We start from the raw sequence: 16894 nt of genomic DNA on the forward strand, positions 1-16894 counted from the left end.
CTCGCCATGACACTGATGATCTCTGTATAAAGAATCGAATTGGAGCATCGACCTTCGCCTGCTCGCCTGTAGTCCGCTAACTAGTTCGCTCGCGGCGCGACTCGCGTGTGCAATAACGAGACATCGATGCGTGAGTTGTGATTAATCGAGAACGCAACGATCGCAGCTGTCTTAAGCCGCCTAAACTCATCACGAGCTTGACAAAAGTCGACATCAATCAACTTAAACTGCAATTACTTGTATTATCTATAAGCCGACATTGCGGTTCATATTAGAGATATATGGGTTGTTGCAGCGTTATGTATCGAGACCAAGCTCATAATAGAACTTTGACAAAAAATATATTGACACATTGAACATCGATCAATTAAGTTTACGTAATCTATTTCTGAAAACTTGAAATACATTTATAAATATATATATATATACATATACATATATATATATATATATATATATATATATATATATATATATATATATATATATATATTTACTTGTCAACATTCCTATGCAATATTGAACGTTTTTTGACTTTCATTGAAAGTTTCTTTAAGTTTTTGTCGACTCAATTCGACGCGGTGCGACTATTCCCTTAGATAACAACATCAAAATTGTCAAAATCCACATCGATTTCCGTATACCGCTAATAACTTTCGTGGTATTCCGTGGTATTACTGAACGTAATTGAACCAAGTCAGTTTGACAGAAAGGTTATAAACGAAATATACCTAATTAGGGACTATTACGTTCATAACCTTTGCCAAGCTCATCAGTTACTTTTATAATGAGGGCAAGTTACAAAATTTTCTCATTAACCATAAATCTAGTGTAATATTATATACAGGATGATTGGTTATAGGTGTAAATGTTTAATATGTGTGAATGTTTATCTCATTTGCAATCAATTAATGTAAAGTACATACTATGCAAAGAACAATGGTTTCAGAGAAAATAAATAAGGCATGATAATGTTGTAAGAACAAGTGTTTTCAAAATTCTGATTCATTATTCGTTATCATTTTTGACAAGCTTCTTCCACATATTTTACGCGGTTAGAAGCGGCTTTCATTCGCCATCTTCCGAAGACTTTAACAAGAACGTCTGACCACCTTGAGGGCAAAATTCAGATTATCACATATCAAAATTAATAATTGTTTATTATCTGTCCCTGCAGACTTTATATTACCAGAAGATATTGGCCTGTCACAAAATATAAATTACGATAACATGACTGTTTACGCTATACAGATTGATTAGAAATGAGTGTAAAAGATTGAAAGCTTTTTGCTGATAAACGTGCTATACATCCAAAATTTTAAAACTTTTATGATTCCAATCACCCTGTATTAACAAAGCTAATTATAGCAATCATTGCTATAACCCTAAAAGTGACTGAAATTTTTGGATGTATATTAATAATAATTAATTACCTTTCATTTTTCATGTATAATTACGTTTAAGCCAAATAACACAGCGGTTAAATGAAGTATTTTTTTTTCTAATTAATACCGACATGTGCAATTTATAATTATCCGAATTGGACCTTGACCTCTTTTGATATAAATTTTTACTAAGAATAATATTTCATTTCACGGAGATAGGAGATGTTATCAAGGCCCATACGCTTTAAAAGGCGGTGAAGCTTTTAATGAGCAAATATATATATTCCATACAAGGTGATTGGAAATAGGTGTATAATCTTTAAAGGGGTGAATGTATGCTTCACTTGTCAGCAAAACGTTTAATGGCTTATAGACCTATTTTCTATCGTCTTCTATGTTTGATGACTTTGATATATTACTCTTTTCAATTGAAATGCGACAGGCTAATAGAACCTATCGATATAAATTCTGCAGACACAGATAGAAAACAATAATTAATTTTAATATGTAGTAAGTCAAATTTTATTACGGTTTTTCTTACTATATTACCATTACGTTGTTTATAATTTCCGAAGCCATTAATTGTTTATTAGAGTGTACCATAGTACCACCAAATAGTGTACCATATAGTACCAGCAAAAGAACTATACGTTCACCCCTTCGAAGTTTTACCTAAAAGCAATCACCCTTACTAAAAATTTTGTTTTGTTCTGTACTGAATCAGCACGATAGCTCTGGAACCACGAGTCTTAGAGACTTCAAATTTGGTAGAAATACTTCTTTCGCCAAGTGGAGGTCAATTGAGAACGGAATTTATGAAATTCCAGCCGAAAAGGGGTCAAAAACGTTCACTAAACACACTATATGTATATTTTCTATTGTTCTCATACGTATAACAAGTGTATAATTTTTTTATTGTAAAAAAATAATTAAGAAGGGTTTTATGCGAGTGGAAGACAGCAAGTCACAGTATAAGCATAAGTTGCAATTTTTTTTAAATTAAAAGACGCATACGTTATTCTTAGCATAGCCGAGTATACTTGCAAACGTTAATAAATTACAATGGCTTTAAAAAAACCTTATAGATTCTCGTACGAACAAAATTAAGTCAAATCAGTCCCTTGGAACGATAAGAAGGATTTCTCTAGACTTAAAGACTCCACAGTGACAAACAACATCACGCCCGACACGTGTGCAATCGATCAACATCCACGCACTTCGTAAATTGTATGGAACACGTTTTAGGGCCTTAATGAAATGTGGCGAAACATTGCGCAAAACAGGCACATGTGCGCTGCACATATCGAGTACTTATTGGATATCATTTATAACATAGCATTTGGTGCACGTTATAAGATTACGGCTGGGAATTATAAAGTTCTTTTCTCGCTACTATATTACACTTGTGATTTTTTTTCACCCAGAATCTGGATTCTGCAGGCAAAGCACAGAAAGCACTTAGCTCTAATCTCGTTTACGTATCTTAACCCAAGTGCTAGCTCGGAAGTGCCAACTCAAATTACTGGATTTGGAGGCCGCGGAGCTCTAGGCGCAAAAGCCCACAGGAGGACTTCGGGTTGGCATATCACTCAACAGGGATTTAGCATTCCGACTTATGGGCGCTTTAAAGTATCGAATCTCGAAAATGTCAGTTGCCAGGCTTTAGGATTACTACCACTTCGCAAATGTAAAGATTGCATGTTTTTCACGTATATGTACACTACCGGTACGCGGTATAACAAACGATTAAATTCTTTAAGGAAAAATAGCTAATAAAAAAGATCACCGAGAGCATTTCTTCGAAATGATCATCTGAAGTGACAGTGGGCGGGGCACATCGCTTGTGCAACCTATGGCCTTGGAGTAGGCCGAAAGGTTCTCGTGGGTCGACCACGAACGGCGTAGATGGGGACCTATTAGACTTGATGAACCGACGACGTAGTTAAGGTCACGAAAAGTCGCTGGTTGAGGGCAGCGCAGGACTGGTCGTCGTGACAATCTTTGGAGAAGACCTATGCCTCGCAGTGGGCGTCCGTCGGCTGAAAATAATAAGAGAAAAATAGGGCGAAGATTCATTTGTTTGTGAGTTATAAAGCGCATAACACCGAGCGGAGTTAACAACTTCCTAATGAGGCTTGGTTATAAGAGACCACATTTCTGAGCTATAAGTCATCACTGGTAACACACATTGTTTGTATGAGTTCGTCTTTAGGCACTGAGTCAAAAAAATCAATGCTTGGATCCTATCGACTAATGAAAACGGTTACAGCATACGATCCTTATGACATGGGTTAACAGAAATCTTTAGACATTTATAGATTCGTCGCGTTCAATGTGAGAGCTCATCCAAAACTCGTATATAACTCCAATAAAGCTCACTAACCTTGTCTGCTCCTTAGGGAATGGTAACTCGGGTCGTTAATTACCTTACCGGTTTGGTAAGCGGCCAAGCCACAGAACGCAAGGGCCCAAGAACGCTTGACGTAATTGATCTCTAGCTATTTTCCGACTATGTAAGTGTATTGTGCTCGTTAAATTCAAAGATCAACAAATTAAGGCGTGGCGGAAGGAGTCAGTATTTGTAGTATAATCCTTTAGTTTGTTCCATGAGTACATAGTGCATGGAATACTCTTCAGTTGCGAATTTAAAGAAATAGTTATGCCGGACTCCTACAACCTAAAATCCCATTGTATTCTTTGGTTAAAACTACGAGAACACCTTCGGCCTGGTGCCTCGTCTTCTTAGGATAGAGCTGTAATAAGGAGTTGATAAAATTAATCGGAGGATATTTTCTGTCTTTGGGGGCGCATTTGCCCTTCTATATATATATATATATATATATATATATATATATATATATATATATATATATATGTGTGTTATTGATTATTAATTTCGATTAAAACAATTGTTTATAAAATACGTAGACATAGATAATGTAAAAAGTAAAAAAAAAACATTCTTTTTTACAAATTATCTTTGTGTACGATTATCATCGGGTGTTCAATGGACAAATTTACGTTTTTGAATAAAAGAAAATAGAATACTATGTACATAAAGGACATAAAGTATTTATGTGTTATGAAATGAGCACTCTTACATTTCGTTTATTTAGTACTTAAGGAATCGTAACTTCTCAGCATTCCATGAATGTACCATCCACATGCCAGCTCTATCGCGTTGTAAGAAGAGGGGCCGGTGCTGACGACCCGCGTAGTACCTAAACTTTATTTTCAATTATTTACACATGACGTATTTTAAACTAATCTTCGCACTTTTCTTTACATATTTTAATATGATTATTTGATTGCAGTTGGCTGTACCTGAAGATCGTGTCCTATCTTTCGGTATGACATTGCCTGGAGCAGGAGTCAGCGACGCACAGGTACGGTTTGGTTTAAAATCTACTTTTATATCTTACAATACCGATAACATTATATTTTAAAATAATGGTTCTCCAGAACATTAAGAGGCTGTTTGTATAAATTCTATCTAAGCATCTATTTTTGCCTCAAGTAAAGTGTTACTGTTTTTTTGAACGAGATTAGAGCAGTAAATAGTGACATTATAATTTTATTTTGACGTAATATCTTATCACAGTGTGACAAACTTAATCTATTACCTAACATCACACGAAAGCCAAGTAACATGTTAGCTTTTGATAAAAAAAACCAAACTTGGTAGAGTTAGAGTTCGTCCCGCCTTTTGTGCGTCATGTGGTTTCGATTCGAATTATGATTTCTACAAAAATAATGTTCATAATTTCAAATTTAAAACGTAGCTTCTTCCATAAACTTTTCTTATATTTAGAAATAATGTAATTACTCACTATTTGATATTTGCGTATTATAACAGTTGTAATATATTACTGCGCAATTACGATCATTGTGCGCAAATAATAACGTTTACCCATGGCTGTCCTTGACATATTACATATAATAATATAATATTCGAATAGTATTTTTAGATTATCATTGTTTGCCGTCACTGCTATACAAATATATATTCCTTGAGATTATGTGAACGGGTAAATATTTTCTATGAGGTCCTTCTTGAATGTCACTATGAATTTTGTCAGAATTTAGAATTTGAATTAGAGCAAGGTCGCGTTTAATTGATAAATATAAAAATTTCATTGTTGAAAGTTAATAATTATAGAACGTACCAAGAATAAAACTAATAATAAAAAAATAATAAACCATCATTTTGGTACAGAGAAGTATAAACGAAATTTGGTACGAAGACTAAAACTTCGAAGATATGTGCGCAACTCTCACTCTTGTAAATGCATTTTTTTTGGTTATTCAATTAAATCTGATGCATTTTTTAATGTTCGTAACAAATACAGTTATCCCATTGACATTTGGATATCCATCCCATTGACTTTACAGTGTTTGAGGTAGCAGACTGCTGTATTTTTTTTGGTCTGTATCTTCTCTGTTGCCTTATATTTTTACTGCAGAACGCAGAAGGCGCTTAGCATGGATCTCTTTTATGCAACTTACCTCTCTCGGGAAGCTCGGGCCCGGTATGCATAATATTACTGGATTGGGATGCCGCCGAGCTCTTAGATCATACAGGAGGGCGATCTGACCTTGGCTTAGTCGATTTTAATTGCCTAATCAACATTAAAGTATAAGCGCTGTGAGAAAAAGTGGCAGAAGAAACTGCAACAATGCTTCTATCTAAGTTGTTCATGAATTGTCTTACCTATACGTTCATAACATGCAAATCATCAAGACGCATATATCATGGTGTTGACAAGATATCCTTGGAAGCCCCGGTTCGGTACCATATATTATTAGTACGCTAGATTTGACGCTAGAGTATTAGAGAGGAGACATCGGCTTGGATTGTCGCTCTATACATATTTGACATTGCGATGAGCGAATGCCCGTGATGATGGAACTGGACTGGATCGATTGCTATCGAGACCTGCCACTAGTACTGCTTAAGTGAGTATTAAAAGCGAATATCGTTGTGAGCAGGCGCTGCTGGTTGAGGCGCTCATCACGTTTGTGCTGGTGCTGGTGGTGCAGGGAGTGTGTGATGGCCGCCGCACCGATCTCAAAGGCTCTGCTCCTCTCGCCATCGGCCTTAGCATCACCGCCTGCCACGCTGCCTGCGTGAGTATCTACTATCTCTTAATACATTTTATATTTATTATTATCATCATCATTTCAACCGTTAGACGTACACTGCTTGTCTATGTTCAGTTTCATGGATTTCCAAAAGGACTGTTAATAAGCGGCCCACATCCCTCGTTATCACACTAAATTATCTGTACTAGGACATAAGTAACTCAAGGGGATACGGGATACAATCCCCGCGATCCTAGTGCGAATTAGTGGAGGTGACATTTCTTTCGAGTTTTTATTTTTAGAATATTTTAACTTTAGTGAGCAGCTGCAATAAAACCCGAGACCTACGATCGAAGTAACATTTCTTAACCACCACACTGCCAAGACTCGGTAACTTTGATATGAGAATTTATTTTAATTTATCCTCCTGAATGGATAAATGCAATTTATATAAGTTATTAGATATGATCTAAAAATTTACTGTAATCATTTACGTTTCTGGTTAAGTTCTACCATAACGTTACAATATAATGAAGACATTTACGATTCAAATTTTACAAAACCTGTAATGCAGGAACAATTAATTTAAAATCTGCAATCACAACAGAATTAAAGAAAATCATTGTTAACAGATTCCATTCTCCGGATCGAGTATGAACCCCGCACGTTCCTTCGGACCTGCCCTCGTCATGGGCGACTGGACATCGCACTGGGTAAGTCTCATTGTCAAACTATTTAGTTCATTAAAATATCAAGTACGATAATTAAAAAATGCTCCTGTTCATTTAATTTTATTAAATTTAAAAAAAAAATGACCCCGGGCCCCCATTTTTTAATGTAGCATGAGTGTTGAGGAATAACTTTCACTAACGCTTTATTACAGTTATGATTTACATTTTTTTACACATAAATATATATATATATATATATATATATATATATATATATATATACGTCCCATCATTAAATATTTTAATAATACTGAGATAAGTAACCAGATTGTGTCGTAAATATATGAAGGAAATTGAAAAAAAAAATTAAAACATCAAGGTCAACAAATGTGAATTTGTGAGTCCGACAGAAAGAAAAATATAAATGGTAGCCATAATTTACAACTAGTAAAACCTCTTTCTTCTTAATTACAATTACTACGGTAAATTCTTTATACAGTTTTTAAGCTTTTCGATACATAAAAAAGAATGCAAAAATACAACATAGGAAACCTGTCACCTTTATTTCACTAAGTTTCCGAAATCCAGTTCACATTATATTAACATATATTTTTCTTATTTATGTTTACTTTAAACTAACAACGTAGATTAAGATTTAAATTAAATCTAATTTAGAATAAAATTAAAAATAAATCTTATAGATAGACGTTTAAAAGTAAAAGATTGTCTGCTGAAGCTTTTTTATTTATTCGTCTGGCATAAACTTTCGCCTGCAAGCAAAGGATTAGTGTTGTGAACTATAAAATTAACTATTTTATCGACTATCGGTAGTATGGCCCATGTCCAATCGATAATGATGGACACACTATTCACTTTCACTTCGCATCACGTGAGGCGAGCAAAACCAAGTCACAGCAGTGTTAGGATGTTACGAGATGGTATAATGTGCACTTTTCATATGCATCTAGCGCGTTACGTAATAGTATATCGTACTTTGGTTTTTGTTACTTGCTACTTTATTGCGACATCTAACATTTGCCTAAACATTGTAATTAATATTTGCAGTAAAATTTAATTGAAAACAATTTCTGAGATTGCTGTGTTCTGCTATTTAATTTTATTATATTTCCGTGACTTTTGAATCTGATAGATTACATTTTCTAAAACTACTTTACACAGCTTTGATTTCCAATTTTATGAAAATTAATTTATAAATAAAAATTCAACGACGACAGATTGAGGAATATAATTTTATTTAATATTTTGTAGTATCTTGTTGTAAATCTGAATTTATTCCTGTCAGACCTACATCGATAACTAATCAGTTTATATCAGTATATATCAATTGTATACAAGTACTCCCCCGAAAGAAATTTTATTCATTATATGCTACGTTACCTTTTAAATAGTTTAATATAGTTTTTCTTTAAATCGCATATGATAACGAATCTAATGTACGAAGAGTTTTCTCATGGATCGCCACAGAAAGTGCGGCCCAGCTCTTTCTATATGAAAGTTATGAACGTCATTTCCCGACGGTCAGGGCATTATGCAATTCAGAACAATGGATGTGTCAGGTGCATATTCCTGATGCATTTTATACACGCAATATCTTAGCAGTGCAAAGTGGATATTATGTAAAAAGAGGTTTTATCTAGTACCTTAATAGTTATGTTGCGTGTTTTGCGTTACGGTGCAGTACTCTATGCAATATACGAGCCTATGAAATGGTAGCCTGCATATCTGTCAGATTTCTTTTTACGATTATTCAAAATTTGAATTCGGATGTATGTCTTATCAATAGGTTGGTATATTTTATGAACTTTAGGAACCGCGGTCTTTTCTATCCTTATTGAAATAAAACACGTTTTGTAAAGTAAACTGCACGGCTACACGAAGGAATAATAACGCATAGCAAATAAAATGGCTCGTCTTTCGCTGTGATGACGATTATCAAAGAGTAGTTCATAAGTATTCAACTTAGCTCAAAGCGTGCCGTGGCCCGTGGAACAACAGTTATACCATAGACGGGTAGCTTCTAGAGTAACAATCTATAAATTGTTCCGTAGGTGCTTTTTCTCAATATGAATGTAGAAACTGTTGAAACTGGGTTAAAGAGATGAATTTAATATAGTCAATTCTGTAGAGGTTAAATGATGAGATAATATTTTTATTCCACTTTAAAATTTATTAAGCTGATAGCATCACTCTGTAGGTATTACGTGACCTTTTATATTTGATCGCCCGCTGACTAACCCACGAGTCCCGACCGACGCCAGAATAATCATTTTGTTGACAAACAGCGGACTTCGAGCAAATGCCACAGTGCAACGATTATTCCCGTAGGTTTATAAATAGCCAAGTAACTTTGACATTAAAATCATTTCGTATGGAACAGGCGTGCGGTTTACTTCACACAACAGTCTCTGATTTTAATTATATTAGATTACATAATTGTAACCTAATCCTTAGGTTCTCTACTGAACTACACTTTGTTAACACTCAAGCCTCCTCTTAGGGAAGGCGGTTGTAATCTTCCAGGCGTGCTCAGCGAGGGGAATACATATTGATTTTAAAGTAATTTTTAACCCTCATAATTGACAATGAGAAAAAAAAATAAGAAGGAATTAATCTTTTATTATCGCAGGTATATTGGGTGGGCCCTATCGTCGGCGGAGTGGTTGCCGGCCTCGTCTACAGGTTCATCTTCCGCATCGGCAAGAATGGCGAAAGCGGCTCCTATGACTTCTAGACTTCTCGAATCCACAAGCTTCTTGTACCTTCACCATTATCATTTAGCCTCTCGCATTTACTATTTATTACATATAAAACCCCTTTGTGTTATTTCAGATCGCGATATATTATAAAACCCTAACTATATTTAGAATAAAAAATCGATATTGCGCATTAAAATTATTATGACGAAATAATAACCAAAAAAATATGACATAAATTTAATACCGATGTCAACATAAATGACATAAGTTAGTTATTATACTGACACGAATATTTAAATATGAATCTAAAATGTTATTTAATTTGATTTTAAATGTTGCAAATTATAATCATGTCTACATTGCATGTCGGTTCGCTTCAAAACACAAAGCAATGCGAGAGGTAAATGAATAAATCGTACATGCTCGTTGATAGAAGCGCATATATTCTGACATTTAAATGTTGATTCACATATATTTAATAATTTATCAATGAGCATATACCATAAACATTTGTTACGATCATTTGTTTCTTTTTTTAATATTATTCGCTTTGGAAAGTCCAATGACGATATTTATGAACGAATCGCTACCTGTTAAATTAAAAATTATATTTGTATAGAAATAAAGACTCTGTGGTCGTATGTAAGATAATATCTAGAGTAAGATAGGGTTTTCTTTAAGTCTATTTATAACGTGTGCATAAAGAACGTTAAGTTGTTGAATCCACCATACGGATTGTATGTACTCGTTAGTGTTGTGTGTCATTGTGAATTTAACATTATTTTGTATTTACAATAAATTTATAATGTCAAACACAACTCACACGGATTGTCTATTATACAATAAATAATTTTAATAAATACTGCTTTTTATTCAACATTTCTAAGATCAAAACTTCTTGTTCGTTTCCGAGAACTTTTATTTTGGTTATTTTTGCCTCCAATTATTAAATTTTTGTTTACTAATTTCCACCTAGATATTTAAAAATATATGAAGGATAGATATATTAATATTATTTTCAATGCAACATACAAATAGTTTTAACACTTTAATGTTTGAACTTAATGACACACGATTCCAGCCAGTCGTCAAGTAATCATCATAATAATTTCATTAGGTATCTCCTCCTAAATTAGAAGGTATTCGCGTGAGAATTTTAACTTTTAATATATATAAATTGCTATAATTTGTTTTGGTATATATTCGAGCAAACTGTGATATTTTTTAAATAGTACCAATGAAAAAATTAATAAAAAAGAGCACAGATACTAAAAATCAACTTTTTGTAAAATCATCTGGCTTATGGCTTATATTTTTCACTAACTGAAGCAGTTCAAAAACATTTTATCAGTGATAACATTTTAATTTTTCGAATACTATAAGAAAGTCGACGTAATTTTGCTCTTTCAGATAATTCAAATTACTTTTAGATTTGTGAAATAATAAAACGTTTTTTAAGAAGATAATGATGACAAGCATTACTTAATTTTAATCAATAAAATCAAATGTCGCCCACATGCGCTATCCCACTGCGATTTAATAACAGTGGTAATAAAAACTTCATTTACAAGTATAATTTAGTTACACCACGTCAAACAATAGAAAGGCTTGCCACATTTACAATTATGTCTTTATATTAGTAATTGGTAGCTGTCAAAAGGTCAAACTTGAAATTTATAACAATTGGATTGCAAAACATTTTAATTGTTACCTAATATTTGCATCAGTGGCCAAGTTCTACCAAATATCTTAATAATGAAATCTGAACTGGCAACACTAGAATTTATTATAAAAGGCAAGTCAGGAGCTAAATACAGGAGACTCACAATATCTTAATAAATAACCATCACGTATTATTTTAGCGTAAAATGTCAATATAACTAATCTTTATTCTTTTTCTTTGTTTTTATTGAATCTTTATATATTTTTCCAAACATTTAATTATCATTTGATTCGAAGAGTTTGACAGCCCTTCTCCTTAGATAAAACATATATTTTAATACAACATAATAAATAAACTGTATTTTTAATGATCATAGGTCATATTAGTATACTCAACCTACAACATTGTATTCCTTACTAGTTTTTTTTATTATCAAATGCTACACCAAGTCTGCGATGGGTACATTCTGATATTGATTCCTTATATTTGATACGTTTTATTGGCTCAAAAATGTAAAAGTTCGTCTTAAGAACCTTGTCGGAATAATATTTGGGCTTGCTACTTCTGGGGAAGACCCAAAAGCTTTCTTATTTATATAACATAATAGAATAGAATAGGTAACATAGGCGTAGTAGAGTTAAAATTGGTGTCTTTTCAAGTGTATAAATAAAAATTTCTTATAGATTCACGCTGACGACATTTTATGCTATTAGCTTTCTGTAACATGACACAACATTCTTCTCATCGGAGCGATGTCCTTTAGAATAGTGGAGGGACAAGTTTGCGTTCACACTCGAGTAACGCAAATCGACTGTACGTGTAGCGAAGCTTTATTAATATAAGCGCAACGACCTATGACTAATGCCGTGTGAGAAAATATAAGTAACTCTGTAATAATACACAATACGAACTGTTTATTTATAATTTAGTTGTTCTTAACTATGCGAAATATTCGTGTTTTGATTCATGATTTAAAAATTCTAATTCGAGAAGAAATTAATACCGGTATTAAAAATTCATAACATATAACGAAAGCTTCGATTCTATGAAAATTTTTCTAGAATACCATAAAAACCTTTATTATTTATTTACGAAGATTTCCTTGATGAATGGTAAATTTATTTATTTCACAAAAAAAAATAACCGCATAGACAAAATAAATAAATACTAACTTTCCTGTGCCCATGGTAAGAATTAACTTTTATAGGCATTGGAGATACTTCAAATAATAATATTAAATAGCGAAAATCCTTTTTGACATCAACACGTGATAATCATTAACATTATATCAGCCTGAAGACGCCCACTACAATCATAGACTTTTCACAAAGACCGCCTCAATAATACTCAGTCTTGCGCTACTGACATCTAGCGACTTCCTTGACTACGTCGTCGATCCACTTAGTGGGACGTAGTAAAACCTAGTAAATAAGTAATAGAGCCTAAGCATTTATTATTTCTGTTGAAATGAATATGTACTTAGTGATGTTACTCGATCATCGCGTATTAATTTTGAAAACTTGAATACCTTTACTGCTAAAAATTTGAAGAAGAAATACTTCATGGGCTTTATGATTATCTTTTAAATTTTACTTTGCACCTATCTAAAACAACATTTAAGTATAAGGTCTCGTCGCCGTAGATCTGATCGAGAGACAAAGCTTGGTTCTCCCATGGGCCTCCGACACGGAATTCTTAACATATTGACAGTTCTGGCAGAGACCACCTCTCGGGGGTATTTGCATGTAATTATTGGACCGTCCGCCTAACAATCTAGGAATTTGGCACCTTCGCAATTCGGTAGAATAACTAATGTTACGAACTGATCCGAAGTTCACGATGAAATCCTCGGGATTCGCTACAATAATGAGGATTACGGTAGACATTGACCGTAATCAAGCCACCTCAAAGCCGGTCAAGTTTCAAATAGATTGTTTTGTAACCTTTTAGTAAATAAAACTTTACCAGCAAGGATTTCTTCCACCTATAATTGTTGGCAGGTTAATTGATCTTGATACTTCACTATCGGACCACGTAAATCAGAAAAAAAACTCCTGTCCACGTAATGTTTCTTTTTTTATTTATTCATATCCTTGTGTACAAAATAATTATTGACAGTGACCACGTACGTACGTTATTAGACGAATGCCATAAAGGTTACAAAATAGATAGAAAATAGAAAAAAAAATATGGCGCCATGTAGTGGTATCTTTCCAACTTAAAGCTTAGTTCCAAACATGTTAAAACTTAACAATAATTCTTTGAAATCCACATGTGATTCGACGGTATCAAACGCATCTCACGTCACGACACAATCTTCGCTGGTGTTTCACAATAGCTCGTGACTGCTGCGCTCTATCACAGACGACACCACCGACGCCTGCTAAGCGAACCCTATTAAAAACTTACCTTCGACTTGTCAATGTCGTCCTCACATTTACGAGTAGAGGCTTTAATGCAACGACCTACATATTCAGGTGTTAATTATGACTCATCTATATACAGGGTGTTTGGTTATAGGTGTTATAGCTTTAAGGATATATATGTATAGCTCATTGGTCATTTTTTTTTCTATATGTTTCATTAATTTAATCTTTCTATTGCAACACGCGGAATAATTACTTCTGGCAGTACAGTCTACAGAGAGACATAATAAACAATAATTAGTATGTAGTAAATCCGAATTGTGAAAAGGCTTTTTCTTATTAATACATTATCATTACGTCATTAATTATTTTTAAAACCATTGATTTGTAGGTAGAATTTGCCATACATTTATGAAAAACAAATGAGCTATAGCTCCTTTGTAGCTTTACTCATCACGACGAAACCATAAGGTTTAGAGACTTTAATACAGTAGCATTATTCCTTCTGCCGATAAGGTTAGCACAAATATTTTACTTTAAAATTGCATCCACAAGGATTGAGACGCCCTCTCGACCATTTTTAGTTTAATATATATTTTTTACAGCATATTAAAAATGACCAGGAATAGATTTTATAAATTTACACCCTTAATACAGTACACTTACAAAGCCATTCTAAATGAAGCCTTTTCTAGTGACACTAGCTAATAATTTAAGTTTGTTATGCATGTTCTCAAAACAGATAAGAAGGAAGATCCAGCTTTGGCAAGTAAACGGTAATAAAGATGTATAAAATACCGATTTAAATATGTCAATAATAAAGCATGATTTGTTGTATTATCTTCAAATATTACTTAAAATCACGTCATCAATTGTCACCAGCAACCCCTTTCCGAATACGCTATGATCTTGACAATATAATTCCATTTCCGTTACATATGTGATACTTGTATAATAATTAGATGATGTTTCCTCATTAGCCAGACATTTCTGATAGTTTCAACCCCCTTGCCAGACAAGCATTAATGTATCTGTAGAAGCGAACGCCAGGCAGTATATATGGCGAGCTATGTCTATCGCAGTCCCTTACTGTGCGGTTGTTATTTCTACTCCGCACGTATTGTTTAGATCTTAGTAAATGACAAAATTTATTGCAGATTTATATAATTAGATTTGTTAATAATATCATTGATTATATATTTATGTAGTGCGTAATATGATAAACACTATTTCTTTTATAAACAATAGTTGAAGAAGAGTAACAGAACGAAACATGATAATTCCTTGATGTCGAACAATTCAAATGGTTAAAAATCGGCCACTACATTGTTTTTGTGCAATAAAAAATATTGGGTTCCAATGAAGAATAACTATGAAGGTTTCTTAAGTATATATTTTATTTCTAATTGTGTATTTATTCTTAAGTTAAAATTGAAATATAATGTACCAAATCAATTTGTACCAAACTGTCTGGAAACTTCATGCTTTGAAGAAGCACTGTATACCAAAATTGTATTCAATATTTCACTTATTTTCAATTTAATTTACTTCATTTTTTAAACTTGGAAATATCATGAATTGCGTTAAACTTTTTTAGAATGTGTCAAAGCAACTTTTTTTTACAAAAAGTGAAATTGACATCTTTTGTTCTGTCATTCCTGTTATTATAACTATTGCTAATATTATTATTAACTACTAAAATACGAAATATCCGTCATGTTTTTTTACATTTGTTTTTTGATTTTTTCCGTTAATAATGCTCCTGTAAAAGTATATTATCTAAAAGTATAGATACGATCGATCACAATAACGAATTTGTGTAATATGTTTATAAGTGCGTTTTAATTATGGTAAAATGAATAAATAGTAAGCTAATTTAGTCAACGATTTCTTTCTTTTCTTTTAATAGGATAATAATTTATACGTAGTGATATCACAGATTATAATAGTTTTTTTCATTCGGTTTAATGTATTAGTAACTTCGAGCGCCATATAATGTAGTCACCAAATTAAGAATACCTGAAATAAGCGACGCAAAATAACATATATAAGAAAAATTATAATTTTTTGGATGTAAACGTAATTTAATACATTATATCTATAAGATATTCATAAATCCATTAAAATTGACTTCACATATGGATTAAGTTTTTCATTATATTAAAATAATATTAAAATATTCGATGTTTGACGTTTAAACGGAGGTGAGAGAGAGGTGAGAGAGGAGGTGCATGTTTATGATCATTTACTTAGCAAAAATTAAGCGAGATGCTGCGATATACACCATTTATACTAAATATTTTAAATAGATATTAAATAGATATATTCCTATACGCGTACGAGATGATGATGGAATTTGAATACACATTTTTATTTAATATTTTTGACATTAGTCAAAATTTCGTATTCCACAAATAGATAATTATCAGAGAAGTATATCTAGAGAATAAAACAACACAGTGGATATCCGAAATATTTAATTAATCAACGACAAACACTACATGTGATTACAATTTAAACGTTCAATTTGCTGCACAGGAGTCTGGGAATAAATATTGGTTAGGTAAGCGATCTATTATATATCACGACACTGAGGGAGGTCAAGTCCGTTAGTGAAAGCGATGCGACGAGTCACGTGTCTCGTGTATGATTTACGCAAAAATGTTCTGTATTTTTACTTGTTAAGGTTCGTTTTAACATGCCATGCAACCGTTGTAACTGAGGCAGTAGGGCACGAAAGGCCTTCCTCAAGGTTGCTCGTCTATGAGCGCCTGGAGGAAGGTGTCGGGGTCGGGCACGTCTGCGAGCAGGCCAGCGGCGTCGCAGAACTCCGCGAACGACGCACACGGCAGCAGCTCGTCCGTGAGCGTGCTCACGATGCGCTCGGCCGCCTTGGCATTAGCTTCGTCATTGTGTCGAATGTACTCCGCCAGTTTCACAGGCCACTGTTCCACTGTCGTCGCCGCTACATTCTGTAGAAAATATAACATATTAAGATGCTAATTGAAAT

At 33.4% G+C, this 16894-nt stretch overlaps 2 protein-coding genes across 9 annotated transcripts in view; one reads left to right on the forward strand and one right to left on the reverse strand.

Moving 5' to 3' along the window:
- Drip (aquaporin homolog protein drip) overlaps positions 1-10715 on the forward strand; it is a 77900-nt gene extending 67185 nt beyond the window's left edge. For all 5 annotated transcript variants that reach the window (XM_068772209.1, XM_068772210.1, XM_068772211.1 and 2 more), the window contains 4 exons: positions 4700-4771; positions 6375-6512; positions 7100-7180; positions 9786-10715. In XM_068772209.1, coding sequence (XP_068628310.1) covers positions 4700-4771; positions 6375-6512; positions 7100-7180; positions 9786-9890 — 396 coding nt within the window. In that variant the 3' untranslated portion in view covers positions 9891-10715. The remainder of the gene's footprint in view (positions 1-4699; positions 4772-6374; positions 6513-7099; positions 7181-9785) is intronic.
- Positions 10716-16344: 5629 nt separating this feature from the next.
- The window catches only part of poe (E3 ubiquitin-protein ligase-like protein poe), a 61309-nt gene continuing 60759 nt past the window's right edge, over positions 16345-16894 (reverse strand). For all 4 annotated transcript variants that reach the window (XM_068772353.1, XM_068772354.1, XM_068772352.1 and 1 more), the window contains exon 96: positions 16345-16856. In XM_068772353.1, coding sequence (XP_068628454.1) covers positions 16632-16856 — 225 coding nt within the window. In that variant the 3' untranslated portion in view covers positions 16345-16631. The remainder of the gene's footprint in view (positions 16857-16894) is intronic.

Source organism: Battus philenor, unplaced genomic scaffold (assembly GCF_028537555.1).
Source record: "Battus philenor isolate CCGP_79_NKW_IND1 unplaced genomic scaffold, ilBatPhil1.0.hap1 SCAF_5, whole genome shotgun sequence".
In the NCBI taxonomy this organism is placed as follows: Eukaryota; Metazoa; Arthropoda; class Insecta; order Lepidoptera; family Papilionidae; genus Battus; species Battus philenor.